This window comes from Pteropus alecto, unplaced genomic scaffold (genome assembly GCF_000325575.1).
Source record: "Pteropus alecto unplaced genomic scaffold, ASM32557v1 scaffold251, whole genome shotgun sequence".
Taxonomy (NCBI): Eukaryota; Metazoa; Chordata; class Mammalia; order Chiroptera; family Pteropodidae; genus Pteropus; species Pteropus alecto.
In genome coordinates, this window is record NW_006431048.1 from 2,604,894 (window position 1) to 2,631,285 (window position 26,392).

The 26,392-nt window shown below is 34.0% G+C and overlaps 1 protein-coding gene across 2 annotated transcripts in view; it reads left to right on the plus strand.

Annotated features, from left to right (window-relative positions):
• Window positions 1–25,883, plus strand: part of DIRC2 (disrupted in renal carcinoma 2) — a 67,680-nt gene extending 41,797 nt beyond the window's left edge. Inside the window, exons 6-9 of one of the 2 annotated variants that reach the window (XM_006905570.3) lie at window positions 3,073–3,140; window positions 6,268–6,395; window positions 18,153–18,335; window positions 24,967–25,883. In XM_006905570.3, coding sequence (XP_006905632.1) covers window positions 3,073–3,140; window positions 6,268–6,395; window positions 18,153–18,335; window positions 24,967–25,082 — 495 coding nt within the window. In that variant the 3' untranslated portion in view covers window positions 25,083–25,883. Of the gene's footprint in view, window positions 1–3,072; window positions 3,141–6,267; window positions 6,396–16,054; window positions 17,221–18,152; window positions 18,336–24,966 lie in introns of those variants that run through there. The other variant, XM_015596215.2, reaches the window with a different exon arrangement.
• Window positions 25,884–26,392: the final 509 nt, after the last annotated feature.

Consider the following 26,392-nt stretch of genomic DNA (forward strand, 5'->3'; position numbering starts at 1 on the left):
CTGGGTTTTTTTTGTTTGTTTGTTTGTTTGTTTGTTTTAAGGCCACCTACCTCCCAGTAGGCCCCAAACTTATATTTTTTTTCTTTCCTAGGTTAATGAAGATGTTGATAACTACTCAGTTAGACACCTTTTTTAAAAATCATCAGACACCCACCTCTAAGAGAAAAGTGTCCTCAAACACTAGGTTTATCTTCCTGGGTTTCCTTCCCATTTTACAACATAGTTCCATAATTCTGGATTTTCTTCTTGGCTCTTTGATGCCATCAGATTTCCCCCCAGATTTTCTAGTTCTCAATCAGACTATTAATCCAAATCACCTAGTATACCTTCACCATAAGAAGTAAGTCTTCATTTAGTTTCCTAACCTATTTTTCTGGATGGTTGGTATTCAAGAAGGAAAAATGCAGCACCTATTTAAATGATTCTTATTTTGCAGATCTTACGCTTCATCTTACAGACCCTGAGACATTCTTCCAAGTATCTCTCTCTGTACAGACTCTGAGAGATATAGACACCATGAATCACACCAGGGATTAAATAAAGAGAAATTTAAAATTATTTGAAAGCAAAAACATTAAAACAAAGAAAAAATTTTAATATCGAGTAGAATGTTATTAACTGAAGTAAATGTCATGAACGGAGGGAGCAGAAAAGCACAAAATGGCCAGAAAAAGACCAGGATCAGTAAAATCAGAGGCACAGTGGTCCCTAGCCTGACACAGGAGGACCCCACTCACCTAGAGTGTAGACAGAAATGTTTGTGAGCACCTAATAGTGTTAAGTAGGCCTAAGACAATGGGTGCTAAATGCTCTGCAATGAGAACGGCAGCTCTGCACAACAGAGGATTCTCTTGCCCCAAATGCCAATGGTGCATAAAACAAAATGTAGAGATAATTTAAGCTTCAAGGTGTTCTCTTTCTCCAGAGAGCATTTATCTTTGCTTCTGGCACCAAACACTAGTAGAACAAAGGACTTGTACAAAGTATTACTTAGAGTAGGCTAAGCTGCTGTAAGAAATAGAACCCCCAAATTCTGAGACTTATGAAGAAATCTATTTCTCATTCACATAGCAATCTAAGACAGTTTGCATAATAATTTAGGACAGTCATTCATAGTTTGGAAAGTTCTTTTTTTTATACTGATTTAGAGACCTAGGCTGCTTCCACTCTGCAGATCTTCTGTCGCCTAGCACCTTGTCCTTAAATGAGTGAAGCTGGGTGACCACAAAAACCTGCTGGCAAAGGGAAAGAAAGCATGGAGGAAGGCATACAACTGTGTTCCAGGTTCTATTCTAGGGGTAGCAAACCTCACTTCTACTCACTTCCTTCCACTAATGAGAGCTTAGTATGACTAGGAAAATAATAAAAGGCAGAAGTTAGTTTGGGGAGCTGTCAAATGCCAGGTCAAGTTTGGACTTTACCCTTTAACCACAAGGAAAGCCAGTAACTATTTCTGAGCCGAGAAGTGGAATGATTGGGATAATTATTCTTGCAATAGCAGGAAGAATAGATTGTGGAGACCATTCACAATGCTATTACAGGAATCCAGAGTAAGAAATAAGGTAATAAGCAAGTGTGGTGGATGTGAGAAGAGAAAAGAGGAGACAGATGGCACCAGTATTGTTAGGGACACATAGAATTTCAGTGGTAACAACTAACGTGTATTGAGCACTTTACATTTATTAACTTAATTTCAAAAAGATCTTTATTATCCCCATTCTTCTAATGAGAAAACTGAAGCTTAGACTGTGAGTTGAGACAGAAACCAAGTCATAATAAGTTAAAGATATACGTGTGATGAGGAAATAAAGGTAGCATTTGTAGATAGCTTTGAGTAAGTTTGGTAGGAAACTTAATTGTAGGAAAGAGGTATGACATCAGATAGATGGAGAAGCATCATCAGATAATGACAGCTCTGGCCTTTATTGAACACATCCTGTATGCCAACCAGTGATCTAAGATCTGTACACAAATTATCTCATTTAGTCTATTTTATACATAAGAAGACATAATTTGCCCAGGGTCACAAAGCTAGCACATGGCAGGTCTGGAAATGTTTGCTCAAGAGCAGAGTGAGTTATCCATTTGAAACCAGTTCAAATTCTCTTTATCCAGTCTCCCCAGGTGCTCAGCCCTCAACCCCACATTGTTCTTCCCCCATTTGTGTTCTGGTAATCCATTTTTAGTTGTCACCAGACATTTTGGTGTATTTGTTTCTTAAAAATTATTGAGGTGACATTCATAAAATCAAAAAGTTTCAAGTATACAATTCAACAGTATGTCATACATATTTTGCATTGTGTGTTCACCACCCAAAGTTAGATTTCCTTCTGTCACCAAATGTTTGATCTCTTTTACCCTTATGTACTTCTCCCCTCCCTGCTTCCCTCTGGTAACCACTAACCCACTATCTGCGTCTATGAGTACTGTTTGTCATGTTTGTCATGTTTGTCTTTTGCTTTCAGTATTATATCCCACATATGAGTAAAATCATATAGTTTTCAACTTTTTCTGTCTGACTTATTTTGTTTATTATGATTATCTCAAGATCCATCCATGTTGTCACAAATGACAATATTTCATCATTTTTATGGCTGAGTAATATTCCGTTTTGTACATATACCACATCTTCTTTATCCAATCATCTATCGTAGGACACTTCAGTTGTTGCCAGAAATTTTAACGCTTAATTATTTTCTAGTAGTTTTCTCTATGTTGGCTATGTTTAAACTTTTTGAGGTCAGTGACCATCATTTGTCCTTTTCCTGTTTTCTTATGAGTTCCTAGTACAATGCTAGGCATATAAAACATATTTGAAAATTATTTGTTGTGACATTGATTATTTTGTTGATTTAAATATTTCAATAAATTAAGGATATATTTACTTAGATAAGTTCATTTTACTTAGTCACAGATGAATCTTTTTGTTAGATTCATTTTCTTAAATAATATTTCCTAAATTTGTTGCCATTTACTTACTAACATATTGATTAGAGAAGATTTTTTTCTTCATGCTTTCTAAATTGCAATATGATAGTCTTATATTAAATGTGTCTGCCACTTTCTTAACAGGTAGATGCTGGCTGGATTGGATTTTGGTCCATAGTTGGAGGCTGTGTTGTTGGAATAGCTATGGCAAGGTAAGAATATTTTATGTTAAATGTGTGAGTGGCCAGAAACAAGGGGAAAGCTCAAAGGGACAATTAGGTCCCCTAAATAAATGTTAAAATTCAAGGAAAAGTAAAATAGGCAAAGGTCAGAGAAGAGCACTTGTTCAGTTATAAGAAAATTGACATGCAGTGGGTAGAATTTGCTGCTACAAGAAATGTTCTCAAGAGTGGTCTGTCCTGAAATGTTTTTGGAGACTGGAGATGTATTTTTAGTGTAATTAAGCTGACTCTCTCCATATTATTAGAGAACAACATCTATAAATGGAACCCAAAGAAAGGTGATACAGTAATAAAGGCAAATTGATAGTTATCAAGAATAGAAAAGAATTGAAAAGAACAATTTGTAAGAGCATGTTTAGGATTTTCTGTGAAAAGACAGCATACTGATTAGCAGATAAATTTATTTCTAGACTTTTTTTGACAGAGATGTCCCTCTGGTTATTCCATTTTGATGAAAAACGTCCATAAAGACTTCCAATTTCATCAGACTGCCTATGATCTTAACATATTATGACAACACGTTTTTAGAATGAGTCGATAGAAGGAAAAAGTGTCATTATTCTAAAAAAAGAAAAGAATGAAAATGTCACTCATGTAGGTGACTGTCTGTAAAACTACTCTTGATGTTTTCAAAGAGATAGTACTCATTCATTTCCAAAGTCATTTTACCCAGTTTAATCAAAAACAACATTAGGTAGTCAACTTTACCAAGAGGAAGAATCTAATTACATATTTGGGGAGGTCAAATAAGATAGATAAATCACCTCAATATCTAAATACTTAAGCATGATTGACACAGGATAATATTATATCTAGACCTTAAAGTTTACGTAGTGTTTCTGGGATAATGAAAGAATAAATTGACACTGTAATTTCTAAATCACTATCTGAGGTTTTTATAAGTTAGGAAAATATAAGAGTAAAATCTAAAAGCTAAAGGAGAGGAATAGGAAGATAGCTATATGTAGCAAATAACTGTACTGATACTGAAATACAATGACGTCACATTTGTTAAGAATCATATCTAATTTTTCTAATTAAATCTCCAAGCCAATTAGAGTGAGTCATCATTTACCAAATTCTATTCTGAGCACCAAATAGGTCAGAGGGAACCATTGTATATCATAAATGACATCTCACATTCTCCTTTCTCTCTTTTTTTTTTTCTATAAACCCTTAATTTTAACCACATAGAAATAGAACTAGAGGGAGAAATTAGAATGAGGACATTTGTGTTTTTAATTTGTTGAAATGTACTGCCCTTACTCTGAGATCTGCAATCAATTGCAAGTATCTCCTAGGCCTAAAATAAAATTTTAAATTATATTAATAATTCCATTTTTGGGATCCTTAGAACAGAACCTTCTTATAAACAAATGCTTTGGGTAATTTTTTTTTTTTTGTAGTTATGCTGCTAAAGGTCGCTACTAAATGTACCACTTTTGTCCTAACAGTATACTTTGATGGTACTAGCCCATTTGAGAGGGTTAGGTCTCCAAAAATAGCAGACCACAGTGGTCAGTTTATTCTTTGATGATCTAGCCCTGTGAAACTTTCTCGCTATTCGACCTCATTCAACTCTGATTGCACCAGAAAACTGTTTTATTCTCTCATACCTGGTCATCGGCGTATCTGACACATAAGTTCAGGCAGCCTACCAAAATATAAATCAGAAAAGTGATTGATGACCATGGAATTAAAACAAAGTATTTAGATTTTCTTGAGGAATGTTTCTATCAAGCCATGGAACCTTTTTTAGAATTTTCAAAATAAGAATTTTCTGACAATGAACTAACTTTCGTAGTTGAGAACAGACCTGTCACTGGGCAAAGGTGCATTCATTTTTCTCACCAAAAGATGGCATCAGCTCTCACAGAAAAGTCATTTTAGTCTAGGTAACCCTTACAAACATGATTAATCATATCACATCAAATAAGTACAAAACCAAAGATAGTATTGAAAGTGTTAAGAAGAATAGTCACATAATTAAAATCAATTTTGAAAAACTTCAGAGAGAAAACATGGTAAATGTCATATGGGATCTGTTTTTTATAATAGGAGCAATTCCGAAGGACAGAATAAGTTGTGTGTAGAGGATTGTGCCTATATAATCAACCATTAATCAGCAAATGAGGAATAGCAATTGGCAAATGGAAGTTTTTGGTTGTAACTAAATGATAAGTATCTCTACCATATTACTTTTAGATTCGTGTTAATTCAGGAAAAAAACAGGGATTTTAAGAATTTAAAATGCGCTGAAACAGTAGTCACAGCTTCGAGGAATAGTATCCACTCTTCCAGAGCTATATTCTTGCTTTTATAAAGCTTACAATCTGATAAGGAAGACAAAAAATAAACAAATGCAAAAACAGGAGAAATTCCAATAGAGGTAAGTGCTATGAAGAAAATAAGAGTGTGGAGGTGGAACGGGGAGGCTTTCTTCAGTGAGCATGGAGAGCCTTGTTGAAGTGAGACCTGAGTGACCTGAGGAATAAGCAGGAGTTAGTCATGTGAAGAATGGGTGTACCAGCATTCTAGGCCGAGAGTACAAGTACATTGCTGTTTGAAACAACCTTAGCATGTATGAGAAACAAAAACAGTGCTGTTCAATTGGAGCATAGTAAGGCAAAGGGAGAGTGGAGGCAGATTCCATAGGACCCCAAAAACTCTAGTGTACGCATTTGCATTTGTTCTTTGAGTGTGAATCTTGGGAGCGCCATCTTTGCAGGTTTATGTCAACAAGTTAATAACCTGTTTTCTAAAACTAGAACAATATGTACTCATTATAGAATGTTTGGAAATTATAGAAAAACATAAACTAAAAGTGGCATTTAAAAACTTAGAATCCATCCTGGAAGTTATAGATCCTGAACAGAGATCGTGTTTTGTGTTTTGTAAGAGGAAAAAGAACATTTATCACAAAGTAATATTTATCACACACATCAAAACGTATCAGTTAAAAAAATTAAAAACTTGCTTTTAAAAGTAAGTATGGAAATTTCTTCAAGAAATTATCATTAAATGAAAATATGTCATTGATTTAAGTTGTATTTTAAAAATTCAGTTAGAATTAATAGAACATTGGGTTTTTTTTCAGGTTTGCAGATTTTATCAGGGGTATGCTGAAACTAATTCTTCTCCTCCTGTTTTCTGGGGCTACGCTATCATCTATGTGGTTCACCCTGACCTGTTTGAACAGCATCACACATCTGCCTTTAACCACAGGTGAATATAGACTTTTGAACTTTGAAAAAATATTTTTAGTTCACAGAAGTATGTGTATTCTAACAATAGGACTTTTTCTTCCTTTCTATAAGCAATTGTTAAACATACTAAAGGGTCTTCCTTATCTAGCCATCAAATTATCATTCCATCTAAAAAGAGCTCAAGAAATAACTAAAAATATTTTCATTGGTATTTTACATATGAAAAGAAGTATAATCTTTAACCTAAGCTTATATAGCATGAAAAAGCTTACATTCTTTTAACATTCATATCAGAGCATAATACAAAGATTTTTATCTTCTTTATAGCTATTACATCATTATGAAACAGTAAGGAAGAAGAACAAAAGCAAAAGCTATGATGTTTAAAGTACCCTCCAGTAAAATTTTTGAACTAGCACCTATAGGTTTATTTTACTTTTAGTCTTAATTACATAATCAAAACAAAACAAAATTTATTAGAAATACCTATTGAAGTATATTAGAGGCAGTTTACTTAGCCATTCAGTTGAATTGAAACCTTTATAGCTGTTGTTTTTATTGTTATTAGTATTATTTGGGGGTCTATATTAGTTTTTTATGACTGCTGTAACAAATTACCGTAAAGATAGAGTGATTTAAGACAACAAGATTTTATTATCTTACATTTCTGTAAATTAGAAAGCCAACTTGGATTTCACTAGGCTAAAGTCAAAGTGTGGGCAGACTCTGGGGAAGAATCCGTTTCCTTGCCTTTTCTGTCACCTAGAGGCCTCCCACATTCCTTGGCTTGTAGCTCCCTTCCTCCATCTTTAAAGCCAAAAACAGCCTGTCAAATCCTTCTCACACACACTACATCATCTGTGCCTTTCTACTAAGGTCACATCTTCCTCTGAACTCTCACCTTCTGCCTCTTATTTTTACTTTTAAGGATCCGAGTGATTACATTGAGACCATCCAGATAATCTAGGATAATCTTCCTTTTTAAAAAAAAAAAATTAATTAATTTTTTTATTATGGTGACATTTGTTAATAAAATCCAGTAAGTTTCAGGTGTACAATTCATAGGATAATCTTCCTTTTCAAAAAAAAAAAATTAATTAATTTTTTTTATTATGGTGACATTTGTTAATGAAATCCAGTAAGTTTCAGGTGTACAATTCAACAGTAAGGCATATATATATTGCATTGTGTGTTCTCCGCCCATAGTTAGATTTCTTTCTGTCACCACATATTTGACCCCTTCTACCCCTTCTAACTTCTCCTTTCCCCATCCCGCCTCACCCTCTGGTAACCACTAACTAGTCTATTGTCCATGTCCATGAGTCTCTGTTTTTTTGTCCTGTTTGTTTGTTGCTTTTAGATTTATATCCCACATACTATCATACCTTTTTCTGTCTGGCTTATTTCACTTAGCATGATTATCTTGAGGTCCATCCATATTGTCCCAAAGTGAGCTGATTAGTAACCTTAATTCTATCGGTAGCCTTAATCCTTTTAGCCATGTGAAGTAACATATTCGTGGGTTCCAAGGATTAGGACATGAATATCTTTTGGGGAAGGGTGGGAGAAGGGGGCCATTATTCTGCTTACCACAGGATTCTTGTAAAATTACTATGACAGATTATTTTCTAACCCGAAAAGGTTCCATTATTTTTTTCTCTATTTTAACAAAAAATTGTTTAAAATGCATACGGTGTGCCTCTTTGTTTAAGGGGGACACGTTCCAAGGCCTCCAGTGGTACCTGTAAGTGTGAGGAGTATCAAATTCTATATTCACTATGTTTTATTCTATACATACATACTTTTTCACATAGAGGAAGCACTTTACAGCTTCTCTTTAGCATATTTGAATTGACAACATTACTACTCTTATGCGTTGGGGCCATTATTAAGTAAAATAAGGGCTACTTGCACACAAGTAATGCAATATCATGAGTTAATCTAATAACTGAGAAGGCTACTAAGTGACTAATGGGTGGGTAGCGAGTATAACCAGATATGCTGGATAAAGAGGTGACTCACATCCCAGGGGGGGTCAAATCAGGAAGATATGTAACAACGTGAGATTTCATCACATTACTCAGAAAGGTGTGCAATTTAAAACTTACCAGTTGTTTATATCTGGAATTTTCCATTTAATATTTTCAGACTGCAATGGACCTCAAGTAACCGAAAACACAGAAAGCAAAACTTCAGATAAGGGGGACTGCTGTGTTTTTTATTCCATTTGCACCTACATTTTGGATTATGTGTTTAATTGTAGGATTATTTGTTGTAAAGGTAGAGTGCAGGATTATAGGATTATTTGCTACAACAAGCATTTGTATGGAGTAAACAAGTCTGAAAAGTGGCTCTGCAAGGCCTAATACCCAGTGGCGTGTATGTTCCATGGGACTCCATGAGAGGAGGGTTCCTTTTGTCTACAGATAATTAAGGAATACTGCACATTCCAATTTGGACTTATGCACTGTGTACTAAAAGGACCAGCAGTTTATACAACAGAGGCATCAAATCTTTCCAAGATACCCATTTATTTGGGAGTTTCTACTACTTTCACAGTAATAACAGGGCAATAGGACAAGGCTACCCCATCCCCATGATTATCAAGTTGCTCCAAGCCAGCCGCCCTGGAATGCCACAGCAAACTCACAAGAGCAACACAGATTTATTTTAAATTTCCAAAGGAAACGGGTATTCCACATCTGTCAGATACTGTGCAAATCTCTGACTCAACAGAGTTCCCTCTTTCAGCATTAGATCCTGCTTTTTGATAACGTCCTATCTTGGCAAAGTTAGTATTTCTGCAGTTGCTGTGATATCAAAAGCAAATACCACACAAAAAATCAGTGTAGAACAGGAAACGAGGGCGGTGATGTCAATCTGATTTCAAGATTTAAGAAGCTGTGCAGTGCCCAGCAGACATACTTCCCATTAGTAAGTACCGGTGGTTATTTAAGAATAAACTAAAAATACATTTATTTCCATACATTGGTATTATTTTTTAAATAGCTACTAAATTGTTAGGACATGTATATTTATTAAATTGTTTGGACCTAACTGTGTAATTAACAGAATTATTAGCTATTTATTTTGGCCTTGGACCCCATGAAAAAATTACTGAGACACTAAGGGTGCTGAGAAGAAAGGTCTGGAAGCCTCTGCTCTGTACCATCCTGCTGGGAATTCTCCCCTCAAAGGTTTATTGCTTTTCCTGTAAAGCCCTATTGTCCAGAGTAATAATTTTTGGACAACGTGTACTTTTCATACACTAATATTCCTACGTTAGGGTTTTGAGAAATTTGGAAAGTGTTCTGGGCCAGAATTTTTATTTTATTTTATTCTGGTATAATTTCATCATTTAGCAGTTGTACAACATTCTGGTGGAACAGTTATAGTTTACAACTCTTCTCATTCGTGGCATTGCACTCGGATTTTTTTTGTGATACTGTATGTCAAGCATGCATCTGTTAGATTTTACAAGAACATTGTCATGAGTACCTAATGAACAGATTTCTTTCCCTTAAGTGTAGAATATTCATTATAAGAGAGTACATTCATTAAATTTTTATGCATTTTCTACTTAACATAAAATTAGCAGTTTTGTCTCTGGATGGAGGCACTGGGAATAAATTTAATTTTTTACCTCCTTTTTTTGTCTGGGATTTGTATAATGAACATGTTTAATTTTATAATCAGAAAAAACGTATATATTTGAAAACAATACATCTTTTTAAATCTTAAAAGAAAAGTGATGTAATTGACCCTGGTCAAGACCGTTTTTTCAGTCTGTCCTTAAAAACCATTACGCTGGATAGAAAGAAAAGCAGAATTCTAAATTAAATCAAGGCCAGAATCAAAAGGTTGAGTTTGATGTGGCCATCTTAAAAACTACTTAATTATACATTCTATTGTTGTTTTCAATTGCAAGTCAGTTTTTGAATGTCACTTAGATACTCCTGAAAGATTCATTTTTAATATTTTACGTATTTATATTTTATAAATATACTAGGTTGAGGACTAGATTTGTTCACATTTCTTCTCTTAATTATAATATATTTTTTTCTCCTTCCTGATATCACTTAAATAGTTACTTGAGTATATGTTTCATCTCCCCTACCAGTCTGAAAATCTGGAGCATGGACTTGTGCCTTATAAATTCTGACCTAAATTCCTACCCCAGTACCTATCACAACCCCTGAGTAACTAATGAATGAGTAAATGAATGAATGAAATATACATTATTTCCATTTTGAACCTCAATATATATGACTTATTGCCAATAATAGCAATTATGGCCAGTCTTTGTTATTCAGCATTAGCTGTAGGATGGCAAAAGGGCACATTTTAATGGAACAGTGGAGAATTTGAATAAATCTGCCACAGATACTCTTACTGTCTTTATAAAAATGTGACCTAATTCCTTTTAAGTAAAAGGAACTTACTACAAAATCTAATTATAGACAGATCTAGACCTTTAGGCTGGTATTTAAAGTCAGGAACTGCAAATTCGTTCCTTTTTTTTTTTTTTACCAGTCATTCTTTTTTAATCAGGAAAGTATCTAGTTATTCTCATTTCTAGCAAACTTAGTATTTCTATTACTGCTTTTCATATATCAGAAGACTCTACATGAAAAGTGTTTGAAAATATATGCATTAATTATAACCATTGACATGATAAAAAGCTAATTTTGTTCAATCCATGTGTTATAAGTGCTACTACTGCTAAAACCTTCTATTGCAATCTTTCTGAAGTCCACTGATCTTGATATTATTGTTGCCATCTCTACAGAAGAAAACTGGGTCATTCCATTCTTTGTAAAACCACGCTGTTTGATATATGTACTTACATACATCTTCTTGGAGGCTGTCAGCAGTATGCTTTTATTCCCTTAGAGAAACTCAATATTTAAAATTGTATTTTAAGCTCCTTAACTGAAGTATCTACAGTAGGACAAATAAATAAACTTGTGACTAGATAATATGAGCTTCAAAATCTTGAAGCTTATGCTGTGAATAAAATTATGAAAATACATTATTCACCTTATTCGAGAACTAGATGTCTAGCCCTGTTAGCCACAACTCATACAGTCATTTTTCACAAAACAGATGAATACGTTGAAATGGCTTTTTGAAAAATGTTAGCACTTTGGTGATGAGTTTGCTGAAACAATATAATTTGAGTGTTTAACAGAAGTTGCCTTGGGAGAGGTTCTTCATCTAATTCAAGTTACTAGGATGCCATGATGGTGAGGGTAATTAGCTAAATACAAACTCCTCGAGAGCAGTAGCTGACTACAAACTGACTTCAAGTGATATTTGAAGAAAGTATATTGAAAGGCCTGTGAGAGTAATCCTTTTAATATATTTTAACATATCCTCTTAATGTATAATCTTCTTCATGTATTTTACATTTATTAAAATAATTATGTCCCATTTTGATAGCATGCAAAGAAATAAAAACATACGCTTGCCCAAAAATGGGGGCTAAATGAGGAAATTGAGAAAAGAATGATGAACATGATTAAAGAAATACATATTATTAAGGAAATTAGGGATTTTAAGTGTTAAGGAAAGGCTAGGAGTAACTTAATTATTTTAAATTCCATGAACTAAAAGTTACTGTTACTCGTGTTCATGACTGTCTGAACAGAATGAAGAATGAAAAAATAGAACAAATTACAAGCAGAGAATAGATTTGTGAAAAACCTTAAATGTAAGAGTCATGAAATGCTCAAAGGCCTATTGAGGAAGATCATACTGTTTATCAGTGTGATTTTTCAAGAAGATATGTCTTGACGCAGAATCTGTGTTTCTTGAAGGTAGAGGGCTTGACCAGGTGATCAGTCAGTGTTCCATGATTTAATAGTACACTACCTGCTTCAGAACCATAAGTAATTCTTTAGGAGCTTGAAAGTTACTGATAAACCTACACCTATGCTATCTATTTCACAACCAGTCTCCACTCCGGGCCCACAATTAAAAAGGATTATTAGTTGTGCTTCATTTCTGCAAGATAATTACTTTGCCTTCCAGCTTTTAGAGACTCTAAACATAACTGCCAACCTTTATAGGACTAAGCTATGCCAGCAAAGAGGCTAAACAAGGGACACCACAGATTAATAACACAAAGAAAGAAAATCATCATCATTAGTGAATATTGCAGCACAATATGCCCCCATCCTCTTTTGGAACTGCAGTTTCATGCACTGCATATTTTAATTAGTGGTAGATCATGAAGCCACAGCAGTCATTTTTAGAAAGAAAATGTGAGGCTGAGAAGAGAGGCACAGCTCAGTGATATAGAAATGTATATCGGTGTATGTGTGTACAAATGTATGTATTCTGTCTATTATTCGGCATGCCCAAAACCTATGAAAAAACCGCGTAGGTAACATTGCGAATATTTACTCTTTCTCTTCATGCGCGTCTCTTTATTTCCAAAGGGAGTATTTTCACTTGCACTGTCAAGTTTAGATTGTAAGAAATATTTTTAATAAAGGTCTAATTTCCTGTTAACTTTTTTAACTTTATCATAAAATAAAAATTCAGTCAGTCTGCACAAGAATAAAAGTTTATCCAATAAAATGTATTAATGTTATAAACCTACTTTTAGGGAAATTTCTGACTTTGATCTTTAAAATAATTCATAATAAAAATTTATTGTTCTTTTATAATCCTTATTTATAACACTTCTTAATAAAACTGTAAACAAATTCTTTATTATTCTTATCTACCTAGAAGCACCTGTAAGATTTTTGTTTTTAACATCCTAGTTAAGCTCTCCTGTCTACATGTATTCAAATTTGTTTTGATCTCCTTAAATGAACTTTGGTTATCATCTGATATAACTTATTCAATAAATGCATCTCTTTCATTACAATCCAGACATATGTACATCTGACTGCAACTTGAATACCTCCCAAAAAAGGAAACACATTACCAGTCCATTGTTAGTCAGCTCTGGATTTTGGGAAATTCTTTCTCCTATTGAGATAACTGATTTGGAACAACACAGCTTCCACAGAGCAAATCAGCTCCACTAATGGCACTCAAAACATTTGAAGATATTTGTCATGTCTAGCCTTGGCCTTTAAACATCCCCGAGTTCTTACAACCTTTTCTCATTGGACATGGATTCCACACCACTGACCACCATAGTTGCTGTCTTCTAAGCCTACCGTAGCTTGTCATTGTCCTTCTCAGACTGTTACTAGAATTTAGCACACTTTTCCTGCTTCACTCAGCACCCGGTATTGTGAGGCCCTTGTTTCTAGTGCTTAGACATAGCTTCTTCTAGGAAAATGGTGTATAATTATCTTCTTATCACTGTGCATATAAATGGCTGCTGAGCAAATAGTTATCTATCATGTTCCTTTAGATTAGGAGAGATTTGAGGATAGAATATGTCTTATTCTAGCAAAGCAGCTTACATATAATAGGCTCCTGATAAATGGTTTTGAAAAGACTTAAGCTAAAGTTTTCCCTTTTATACATCTAAGCATTAATTTTTTGGACCCATTTTATATTTATCATGATTAAAGTTCATCTCTTTCTTCGTAACCTTTTGGTGCTTTATTTTTGATTTTGTCATCTGTCTTATGTGCAGTCACTTCCAGCTTTGTGCTGAATACAAATTTGGGAAGCATGCCTGTTATGTCAATACCACTGAATAAAAGAAATTAATTTTTTTTCCAGTCTGACACAGTGGCTTCATAGAAAATATGCTAGATTCTGTAGGCCTTAATTATATTATTAACACTGCTGACTCATATTTCTAAATAAGTTGTTTTGACTTGCAGAACTTTGGTCAGTTAATCTGTAAAATACCTTACCTATCTCAAAGAGTTGGTAGGATGATCAAATATGATAATATATTTGAAAGCATTTTCAAAAAATGTTTTTAAAATTAAATAAATCCAAGATTAGAAATTGTTATTGTTATTGATGCTATCTTGAGACTCTCATTAAATATTGAGTGGAAATAGTTTCTATTCTTACCTGAAATCTTGTGATTTGTTTTATAACTGCTAATCATCAAGGTTTGAACATTCTGGTTAATAAAAATGTATTCATACATAGTTTTATTTCCCAAAAGTTTAGTAATTTGGTTTATTACGGGCTGTAGGGATTTGGGGAGCGGTATTTTCAGGGTTATGATCCAATTCATGTTCTTGAAACACATCCATTATAATTGTATTTTGTGCTACACAGGACTGTGTGTTTTTTGCAATTTAAATTATGGGCCTGTGAATTTTATTAGCTTCTTTGGAGGAACTCTACATCAGCATTGTGTTTGTTCTGCTAAATTACCTCGACTTTTTAATTGAAAGGCAGTTTGTTATAATTTTAGTATCAGTACTCTAGAAAGTCATGGAAATATTTAATGATCATGTAGTTTGAACCCTCTCTGACAAGCAGGAAATTATCTTGTCTGCCTGACTTTTAATAGATGACATTCACCCACTGGATCTGCCAAACCAGTGTATAAAGACACTGTATCAGACTCTAAACTGAAAACTCAAATGGAAGTCAAATCCAGACTCTGAATAATCAGTTTCTACTTTATGCACGCCCCAGAACACTGGGGAGGAATATATTACATCAGTCCTGACACAACTACCTTTCCCCAGTTCTGAATGTGAAGATCTTAATTTAACCCTTTCTCGTGTAAATTATTTTGATTCTTTAGTTTCTGCAATAAAAACTGATTTCAGCTCATCCATCCAGTGTAAAACAACTTCTTGGTCATCATTTTTATAGTAATACAAGAAGCAAACATCAAGAGTAAGAGAATTAAATGAAAATAATCACTTTTTGATTACTGGTCTCAAGTTATATCATTCATCACAGCCTATTTATCCTACGTCTAATAGGAATTCTAATAAATGAAGTGGAGATGTTTATGTCAAAGATCCTGCACTAGGCCTGGTTATGTGGCTCCCCTGGTTATGTGTAGACATCAGGTCTATGGGTCAACTCATCCCATGATAACCATTTCTGAGTCAGTGAGCTAACAAACTTGCATGAATCAACTACCAATTCATTATTTCATTACCAACAAAATTTCTCTCTTTTTTTGTTGTTAAATAGTTAAGATATCTACATAATAAAAAAGTCAAATTCAAATAGTAGATGAAAGGTATACAATGAGAAATGACTACCCTCCTGTGGCCCCCAATTTCCCTCTCTAGAGGCAACCCTGAATGTCAGTTTCTTGGACATTTTTGCCCAAAGAATTCTATATATTTACAAATGTGTGTGTATCCTTTTAAAAATATAGCATACTTTTCTACATCTTTTTTACTTACATATCATAGATGTCATTAATATCAGCACATACAGAGCTACTTCATTATTGATGGTTATATAATATGACTTTGTTTCGATGTTTGATAAAGTTTTACACAACCAACCCCCTATTGGTGGACATTTAGCTTGTTTTTAATCTTTTCATACTACAAACTATTGCATTTTGTGTTTTTTATATAATTGTACCTGCACAGCTATAGGATAAATTCCTAGAACTGGAATTTCTGGGTCAAACGATAAGTGCATTATTTATTTTGATAGACATTTTCAGACTACCACCAGAATTTGAATTTTAGTTCCATCAACAGTGTTTAATCACAATAGAAATTTCATCTTTCCAATGACAAAGGTTTTCTGTTCCTTCCCTAGAATTTAGCTACCGAGGAAACCAAAATCAGAAGATTGGTACTGAGCATGAAATGAAGCCACGGGATTTGCATGGCCATGTGGGGGTTTTCAGACAGGGCCCCTGCTTCCCCCTGCCGCCTTCTCTCTCTATATCATGCTTGATAAAAATCAATAAAATCAAATCTGTCTTTTCAAGACTTCGTTAGTCCCCTTTCAGTATGTCCTCATCATTATCATTCTTTTATAATTTGCAATTATTTTATTATATGCAAATTATGATTCTTTTTCGGGTATTACACTTTGATTTGCCTGATTACAAATTACATGTGAGAAATATGTGTTGAAGGATTATTTCCAAACATAGATCCTAAAAAAGGGTAATTTCATCACTGGTTTGTGAATTCTTACTTAAAAGTAGCACTTTCTGGTCCTTAAGAGTTTGCTTTTCCCTGTCATTTATTTCAGTGTTGTCTTGTTTTTAATTCCTGGGCTCATCTGTGTTTGGGTCAGTAGCCATCTCTGCTCTGATTGCCAACTGACCAATAAATTATTATAAAGTATTTTGTAGGTAGAATATTCTATGAAAGCTACCGGATATATTCCATCCCTACATTTCCTAATGGACCACTAATGAGTCATGTGTTAAACAGATGTGTTGATTGATTTACATGATCTACATGTAGCAAAAATACAGTGAGCATCAGGTGTTGGATTTTGTTCTGTTTTTAAGAATCTCTTGAAAATTACTTCATGTTTTAAATGGTATTTATTATAAGTATCAGATGCTTTCCATTTAATTCTGTAGATAATTCGGTCACTGGTTCAGCCAGCAATATGTTCTTTATTCACTGTCATCCTCATGTTCTCTATTTTAATATGCGTCTTCTATTCAAAGAAAGAGTAATCACCAGCTATTTATGTTATTAGAATGTACTAAATATTTTTTAATCCTGAAAGACCAGTATAATTAGAAGAGAAAATAAGAATAGAGGTAAATTGGAGGAATCCTATTAGAAAACAGTGGATGCTATTTGTTTGCCCCTTCAGCAATGTCATGGACTGTTGATTATTGTAATCAATTATGATAAATTCTGTGAATAATACATAACAGGTTTAGGGTAACTCCCTCATTTCTTGCATTTCCTGTACAGAAAATGTTTTCTTAATAAATGTTTTTATTAAAAATATTTTCCTGGTAACCTTAAGCTTAGAATAAATTTTACTCATTATCATTAGGGTATGATATACTTATCAGTCTATATAGGAGGTATGTTTTAGATTTCTAAATGAGATATTGTTTTTTCCTCATTGGTTCTGTTTTCACCTTTAAATTAAAATTAATGAAAGTTTGTATGCAGACATTAAAATTATTTGGAGTTGGGTGCATTTCTCTAAACATTCTTCTAAGAAGAATGTCCTTATTCAAAAATTTTACTATAAAGTATGGCTAAATAGGCTTTTTATTGGCTAATCTGGGATCCTAACCAGTATTAATTATGTATTTCTGGGTGAAAATTTTTTCTGTGTTCCAAAAAGTTACAAATTTTTAAAAAACTTGATACAAAACAAATTCCAAAATTGAGAACTAATTTCATTTTAAGTGTTCCTCCAGAAATTACATACTGAATAATTTTTATTTTGTGCTTGAGGGCTATTACTAACCAGTCTCTTTAAATATGTAATATTCAGTAACATTTAATGTTTCTTACATTTATTCTTAGAATTTAAGTTCTCTTTAAAATTATAAAATAAGTCTAGATTTCTAATTAAGTTGCTATATTTTATCTATCCTTCTATTTGCCAGGAGTGCGACTAAGGGGGAAGAATCCTTTTAATTATATTATTATGGTAAAATTGTTTCTGTGCTTTGGAATAATCCACCAAAAAGATAAAGCACATAAACTGGTAATCATCCAGCAACAAAATCTTTTCCTCTCTACTCCACAAACCTGAACAAAAAGCTGACAGATATATGCTGCTTTGTCAAACTTTATCAACTGCCATTGAAAAAAGATGAAATTGCAGAGTTGATATTTATAAAAGAGAAGACCCAGAAGATCTATCTGATATGACTCACTGCTGCTACTGAAAATCTAAAATGTTTGTGTTTTTATTTTAGTGACATTGTATGCCTCCTGTATTCTCCTGGGAGTGTTCTTGAATAGCAGTATACCTATATTTTTTGAGCTTTTTGTGGAAACTGTCTACCCAGTTCCAGAAGGGATTACTTGTGGAGTTGTCACTTTTTTAAGTAATATGTTCATGGGAGTACTTTTATTTTTTCTCACATTTTATCACACAGGTAAGAAATCTGACTCTTTGTTTACTACCTAAATGTGTTATGAGAGAGGTTTGTGGCATTGCTATACAGGGAATTTATATGGAGAATTCTCAAGCAAAGTACTTTATTTAAGCTTTCACATGCCAATAAATGAAAATATCTTCAGTTATTTCTTTTTTTGAAATGCCTCATCTAATGCACCCTCATCCTCTAGAATTTCTGATTTAATAAACTCGGACTGGAGCCTAGCATTTATTTATTTGTTTTTTAGAGCTCCCCAGGTGATTCTAACATGCAGATTTTCATTGAGAACCGCTAGCATATTGATTTTTCAAAAAATGCTTAAAATCTACTTTCTTAACTATGGTATAGATTAATGTTAAGGGTGCATAGTTTTAAAGCTTTGGGAATGCATGAGAAGTCACCTAAAAAGTGTATAGAGTGTATAGAACAACACTGTCCAATGGAACTTTTTAGGATAATGGAAATATTCTTTATCTGTCCAATACAGTAGCTACTGGCCACTTGAAGCTAGTGCAGCTAACAAACTGGGTTTTTTATTTTATTTCATTTTAATTAATTTAAGTTTACATTTAAATAGCTACATGTGGTCAGTGCAGGTATAGAGTGAAAGGAAGGTTGAAGTTAGAACCCAGGAGTACACTTTGAAGAAGAGAGAAATCTTTTACAAAAGAAAGGATGGGGTCTTAAACCCAAGTGGAAGAGTTCGCCATGGACAAAAGGAGATGGGAGAGAAGGCAGAGTCAGCGGACATAGAGGCAGAGATACCTTTGCTGGGCAGTTTTTGGGTTTGTTTGTTTTTTTTTTTTTAATTTTTTTAGTGGCATCTTTTTTTTTTTCCCCCACTCATTCTAATCTTTTTCTTTTTTACATTTAATTTTTTAATTCTTTTTTTTCCCTCTCCCCTCTGGTAACCACTAGTCCATTGTCTGGGCAGTTCTTGATGGCACCACTTTTTTATTTAGAAGCCAGTTCATCTATTAAGAGCCGGTGGGAAGAAAATGGAGAAAGAGCTTAAGGAGAGAATGTAACTTTAAAATAACCTTTGAAGGGGCGAGAGGAGACACTGTAGGGACAGCTGGGAGATTGCTGGGCATGTGGAAGGCAAGTCTGTCTGGTGTTGGAGTCCATGGGTTTACAGTGGCTCCATTTTGCACAGTTGTTTGATTTTCTCTGATAGTCTCTCTTCTGTGATACAAATTCTGTCTTACTATTTCAGAAAATTTGGGCATAATCATCTAGGATTTTTTTGCATGTTAAAATAAGAATTTATACTTGTGATTCTTGAATATAAAGTTTCTATTAATTTCTGCTAGGTTTATATCCCATTTTGTGCCCTCATCATAAATAGTCTAATATTATTACCTTTGTTTCCTCTGGTTACTGTTCTTCTAACTGCACATCAAAGTCCAGTAAATTTGGATAATATGGAAGAATCTAATTTATATGATTCAAATGTAAGAAATGCTCTAAAATGTAATGCTCCAAGAGGCCTGATTGTTTATAGGAAATTTTCCGACAGTAACCTCCTTGGCTGGGAAATAAATATTTAAAACTTTCAACCTTGATGAAACAGAATCTGCCCTGAATTTTGGACAACTTTTGGCATAGCACTGTCATCTAACAGCAAAAAGCATCCAAATGATATATTTATTTCTTAATGTAATTAACAACAAACCAGATTATTTCTATCAATCAGTAATATGGATAAAGTACGTGTTAGCTTTGCTAAACTTGATGTGTTTGGCTTATCATATGAAAGACAGTGATATTAGTGATATTAAATGAAGTCGGACCACTCTTTACTGTCCTTTCATCAGGGAAAATGCCATCAGCAGGTGTTGGACTAAGGTCTTTGCTTCTAGTGACTTTTTTTTAGCAGAATCACCCAACAATCATTATATATGAGCCTTAATCCACTTCAGTTATGTCACAGTTGCAGTTTAGTGCCTCTCTTTTGGTTGGTAAAGTATTAGAGATGGCTGTGTTGCCCCTTCAGGCGATAGAAACAGTTTTCTAGCTCATAGGCACAGGTTTGCTAAGTGATTCTTGCAGCTTAGTAGAGTGTGGTTTTTCCTGTCTGCTGGAAATAGTTTTGTCCTCCCAATATTTAAAGACAGTAGATGACAGATAATGTTATCCCCAATGAACCTCTTGCATGTGGTCTCTAGAATATCACACGTATTTACTGATCAGTTTAGAGCCCAATGCAGTCCTGATCATTTCACTGTCCTAGATCCAGTGGCAGCTTTCAGTTTGTTCAAAAGAGCCTGGCATCTGGCATGAATTAACCGGAACTGACAGCAGTCAGTGCTCACTTCTCATTTTGCAGATGTAGAGTAACCAGATACAAGCAGATATTTTTGTTTCTTTGACATAGGTGGCAGAAGAAACACTTAGCACCATTTCTGATACTTCCTGTCTCACTGAGTATAATCAAGGATTTATGTAGCTGAGGGAAAAAAGCTTCCCTCTTTTTGGTTGGTTTCTGATCACATGTTCTTATACGTATCTGTATAGATGTTAAAGGTTTCTGCCCAAACTCCATGAATATTGTGAAAAATGAAACTTTAAATAATAATTCATTTTAATTTAACAAAGCGATTTTCAGGAAAAAAAACTCAACACATTTTGACATTTTAGAGAGTTAATGAGAAGTTATATGTGAAAGAGCCTACCCCAGGGCACAACTGGCACTCACCAAATGTTTATTTTGTTTTCTTCTTGATAATTAGCTGGTCAGTATTAAGAATTTAAATATCTAGGTTTATATTTTAAAGAAATACTTTTATATGTTTATTTGTGAGTGTGTCTAATGAATACACACAAACATACCTTGCATCTCTCTAAGGCTAAGATTACTAGAACTATGAAAACGGTGTTGCGTTTCTTTCACATATGATGTTGCCCCAAAGTCCTATAGCCAAAGACCACATGTCTCATATCTGAGGTACGAAGGTACCTAAATTGCGAATCGGAAAATTCTGTAAAATTATTTCCTAAAAATAACCTTTAGTTCCACAGCCTAGTACCCTAAACATTTTTTTATGATAAATTGGATTCCCTTTCATTAGAGCCAGTGTTCAAATGTCATAATTTAGTCATTTTAAAACTTGAAAAACTCAGAGGATAAGTTATACGTCATAATTCAACTATTACTTACATGATTGGAAGGCCTGATTTTTAATCATTGTTAAGGGCTGTGGTTTTTTTAGGTCACTAATCAAAGAAATACTAACCTTCCTGTCTAGAGTTTTTATTTCTCCACAGTGTGCTATCTAGTAGGTGATTGTATCAGAGACAGTTTTTCAGGGCTGTACAGACTAACCTCAAAATAACAACATTAGATTGGCTTGCCTAGCAAGAAAGGCTCTAGTGGTGATTTGCTTGCAGATTATGGCCATCACCATCATTGATAGCGAATGTCACACAGGCCTCTGTACCAATGCCACTGGCTTTTTTGGAGCCCTGGGTCCCAAGTCCTGTTTTGATTCTGCTTTAGGTACTTGGGACAGTATCAGAAGTTTCTTAGATTTCTGACTTGAGTTTTTCATGGTCACTTTCAAAAGAAATTATTACTTGCTCCCTAATATAAGCATATTTGTAAAACTGAATTGTTTCCTATGTTTGCTTTGAGAATCTCAGTGAGTTATTTCAGACAGCAGAGTGGTTTTACTCAAATAACTTCACATATGAAACCAATTTGGGAATGCTGATATATTTTTATATGCTTTGCAATGTGTTCTAATGTTCTATTTTATAGTTTGTAACTTATTTTGAAGTTTGTATTATCTGGGGTTTTTGTTTCTCTAGTAGGTTTGCAGCAGGTTTTGGCTAAAATCATTAGTTTTTTTACCTCAGTCCTTTCATTTTGAAGTAGCTAAGCATGGATTTGAGGCAACATTGTGGCTCAAGAGATTGAGATGCCTGGCTGAGGTGGGAGGCATTGACTAGTAGTTACCAGAACAGGTTTAACAGATGTAGACTACGAGTGAAAATGGAAACATTTGTTAAATCATAATAATTCTGGTTAAAGCACCAAAGAAATTACAAGTTTAGTTCTGGTGGGGTGGTATCTGGAACCAGACAAATACTTAAAGGTGATAGAAACTGAAAGCATGGCATCATCAAGGGAAAAGAGGAGGTAAAAAAGAGGAAGAAAAGGGAAGAGGATAAGCACAATACTAATTAGTTCAGTCCCAGCAGAGCATTACTATTTGGTGTGGAGCCCACTTTACAGAGTAAAATATAGCACCTGTCTAAAGCTGTAAATTGGCATAGAGCATACTCAGGCTATAATAGATATAATAAATGATAGATAATCATCAAAAATATAGAGGCAAATTGTGGAAGCTTAATGTATGGATTTACATTTACTCTAGCTGAAGACGAAGGGAAGGAATGTTAGAAAACTCACTTTAAAAGATTTAAATGCTAAGAATGAGAAAATTTCAATGGATCAGGACCCCGTTGGTTCAGTTACGTCATAAGACACTGGGCTCAGAGAGGACAGCAGTTTACTTTGCTACTGCTAAGTCTAAGGAAACTGTTATACAAGCCATTTCCTGCTTATTAGAGCACCTAAGCTGTGGCTGATGTGAATGGTCTTCAGTGGAAAGATGTAGAGGTTCCATCTCTGACCTTTTGCTTTCTGAACAGGCAAAAAATTTCAAAGTTCACTTGTAGTTGACTGAGCCAAGTGAACTTACTGAAAGATGGATTTGACTTTTCAGAAAGAGGCATAATAGTAAAAATGAACCAACAAACCATGACACTAGAGAGCAATTTTGAGGCATTTTTAAAGATTTCATCTGTACCGAAGTAGAAGGAATAATTTTACAACTGTGATAAAAATAATAGGTCTGCTTTGGCAATAGTTGCTTCATGTATGTTATTATAGCCCCCCATAAAATACAGTCTCTAAAATTTAGAAAATGTCATTGTAGACCACTTTGTCAAGTACTCTACTTTCTTTAAAGCTTTTGCTTAAAATTTGACCTTAAAGTCAACATACGCACTACAAAAAGTATGCTGTTGTCATTGTTTTTGCTTCTTTTTCCCTTATTTTTTTTACTGCTTCCTTTTGCCTGTCAAAATTATCATCAGAAATCCAGAAAGCTATATGGTTAATATAAAAGCAGAAAACACCTGGTGTGTCATTCAGGGAATATCAGAATAACAACAAGATCCCAGAGGTTACAGCCTTTCTTGGTGTTCAGATTATATTCAATCCAAGTAAAGCACAGAAAACAGCTTTGCATGAAAATGCCATTGAAATATATGTCTTTGTTACATGCCATGTAATAGCATGTCTGACTTTTAAAATGTGGAAATTGAGAGGTGGAGAGGTGGCTTTTGTGAGCATGTTACAGAAAAGGGGTATTTCAGCACCTTTTCTTACCTGTGGTTTTTGAATTTCCATTCCTGAGCATAAATTGCTCTTTTAGCCATATGAGTTATGGATTAAACTAAAGCAGTAGTGTGGAAATCTTCAGGATTATTTTTGAAGATTAAGGCAGTATTAGCATTCTATAGAAGTACAGAGGGAAAGTATAAACCTATAGGAGTGCCCAAAGAAAAAGAAAATGTACCAGAGAACTTGTTTACTTCTTTTTTTTTTTTATTGAAACTGATAAATGATTAAACTAGAGAAATTATCCCCCGTCTTAACCACCACCAGCACCACCAACTTCTTTATGCGAAGAAACTGCTCACTTCTGCACTCAAAGCCCCAGGATTGACTGGCGAGGGGGGCTGGGATAGAGGGAAGCTGAACAGATGCATGTCTCAAGGTCACTGGAGCTGAAAGGAGCAGCCACAGTTGGCCAATGGGTATTAGTAAGAGGCTCAGAATTGGCCTGTTGGAGGGTCGTGAATTCATGAGCAAGCCTTTTTTTTTTTTTTTTAAAGAAGAAGCATGTTCTTAATTCCATTAAATGAGATCACAACAAAATTGCCTATTTAAATGATTCTTATAGGTTTTCTGGTAATTGGTATCATATATAACGATTATGCTAGTAGGAAAAAAAGACTTAGAAAGAAATAAACTAAAATATTCAAAGTAGTTTTTCTGAGAGTAGAATTAAGATTAATTTTCTGTTTTACTTTATTTTTTAATATATTTTTCATCAGGTCTACAATGATTACTATTTGATGTTTTTGCTGAGAATTAGATGTCTTTATCCAAGAAAAAGTATATAAAAATGCTATCTCCAAATTCAGGTGATTTTCTTATTTGTCTTTCTTATCCATCAGGTATTTCTAAACAAGGACAAGAGTGATGGTGATAGAGGGCACTTAAAAAATAATTAACAAACTAACATTTAAAGGTGATTGATTTTTTTCTTTGAAGTAATAGATTTTTTTTTTGCCACCAAAGTCAAGGTGGATTAAATTGATGAAAAGTTATTAACAATATTGATTTAAAATATTCCACATGAAAGGCCTGTAATATATTACATGCATCACTTAGGCTCCAGATTGTCACTGTTTATTGAAAGCCAGTTTTCAGGCCTTCCAGGGTGCATTGATTGTAAGTGCTTTTGAATTCAGAGCAGATTGCTTTCGGCATACAGGTGGTGTTCTGCTGGTGACACATGAATGCTTACGAATGCATGTTTTTGTCTTACAGAGTTGTCTTGGTTCAACTGGTGCCTTCCCGGGTCGTGTTTGCTCAGTCTCCTCCTCATTCTGTGCTTCAGGGAATCCTATGACAGACTCTATCTTGATGTGGTTGTCTCAGTTTAATAGCACAGACTTGAAGGAGTTTAAAAAGAGACTGGAAATCAATACTGCATACTGCACATTTGCTCAGAATTGCATATCTAACAGGAAAAAAAAGAGGAGAAGAGAAAAACTTCACTCAGAGGTTTTGTTAGGTTATAGATGATCGCATTAATTGAATTACTGTTAGGTAATAATAATGTGGGACTTGAGTGGTAATAGGGTATTTAAAAACTCTATAAATGGCATACCTGTGCCCGATTCTGGGGTTGGAAGTGTGACGTCTTATACACAAAGCACTACCTAAATAATACCCTCTATGTTTTGCGTCAGTGCTAAACTACTGATTGGTTAATTGTAATTATGAAAAGAAATAAAGGGTGTCTATCACATGAAGATAATTCCTTCACATATTGAAATAGGAAGAAATGCCACTAACTTCTAAAGAAATTTAAACCCTATATCCGATTTTATTATAAAATAGCCAAGAGGTATATCGATGATAGAAGTTAGCAACATGTACACTACATTTTTTGTAATAAAGCCATTTCTTATATGACTCCTTATTTTTAATTAGGTCAGAAACCTTTGGCTATCTTTATTATGGTGGTCAAGTGCTCCCCAGTGAGTTTAGAGCACATACTTTGTGTCTCAATCTTAACTTATCCTTGTTTCTGTGAAATACAATTTCATCTACTTGGCTCTTAAATAATTATATTAAAGGTGACTAAATGTTTAATGTGGTCGCATTAAATATTGTATGAAAAATGTAATTCCGTTCTGATTTAGCACTTTGTTAAAAATGAAATGACAAATCACATAGAACATTCTGTGTCTTCAGTAAATATATGTGTATACATATATAGTGACATATATATGTATGTGTGTATATATATGTATATGTATATACATATATACATATACATATATACATATACATATATATATAGCGACATGGGATGTAAATCCAGCACCAGCTATTATTTACTAGGGCTACATTTTATTAAATGACCTTTGTTTGAGAATAACAATTTATAACATTGAAACTTTCAGATCTGTTGAATGATTTCTAATCACATTCTTGGATTTTGATTCTGGTTATAAAATGTTCAATTCTGTATGGAGTCAATATATTTGAGAGGGCAGTATTTTGCCAGTACCGGTTTTCTTTCTATGGATGATAGCTTTGTAAAAAAATAACAGTTAGAACTCATCGGACAGCTCTCAGACATGTATTTCGCTGTGACATAAAATATGCTCTGGTGGGATTATGACATTACCACTAGTCACATTTACATAATTCCTGTCACACAGAAAAACCATTTTCCCCAAAA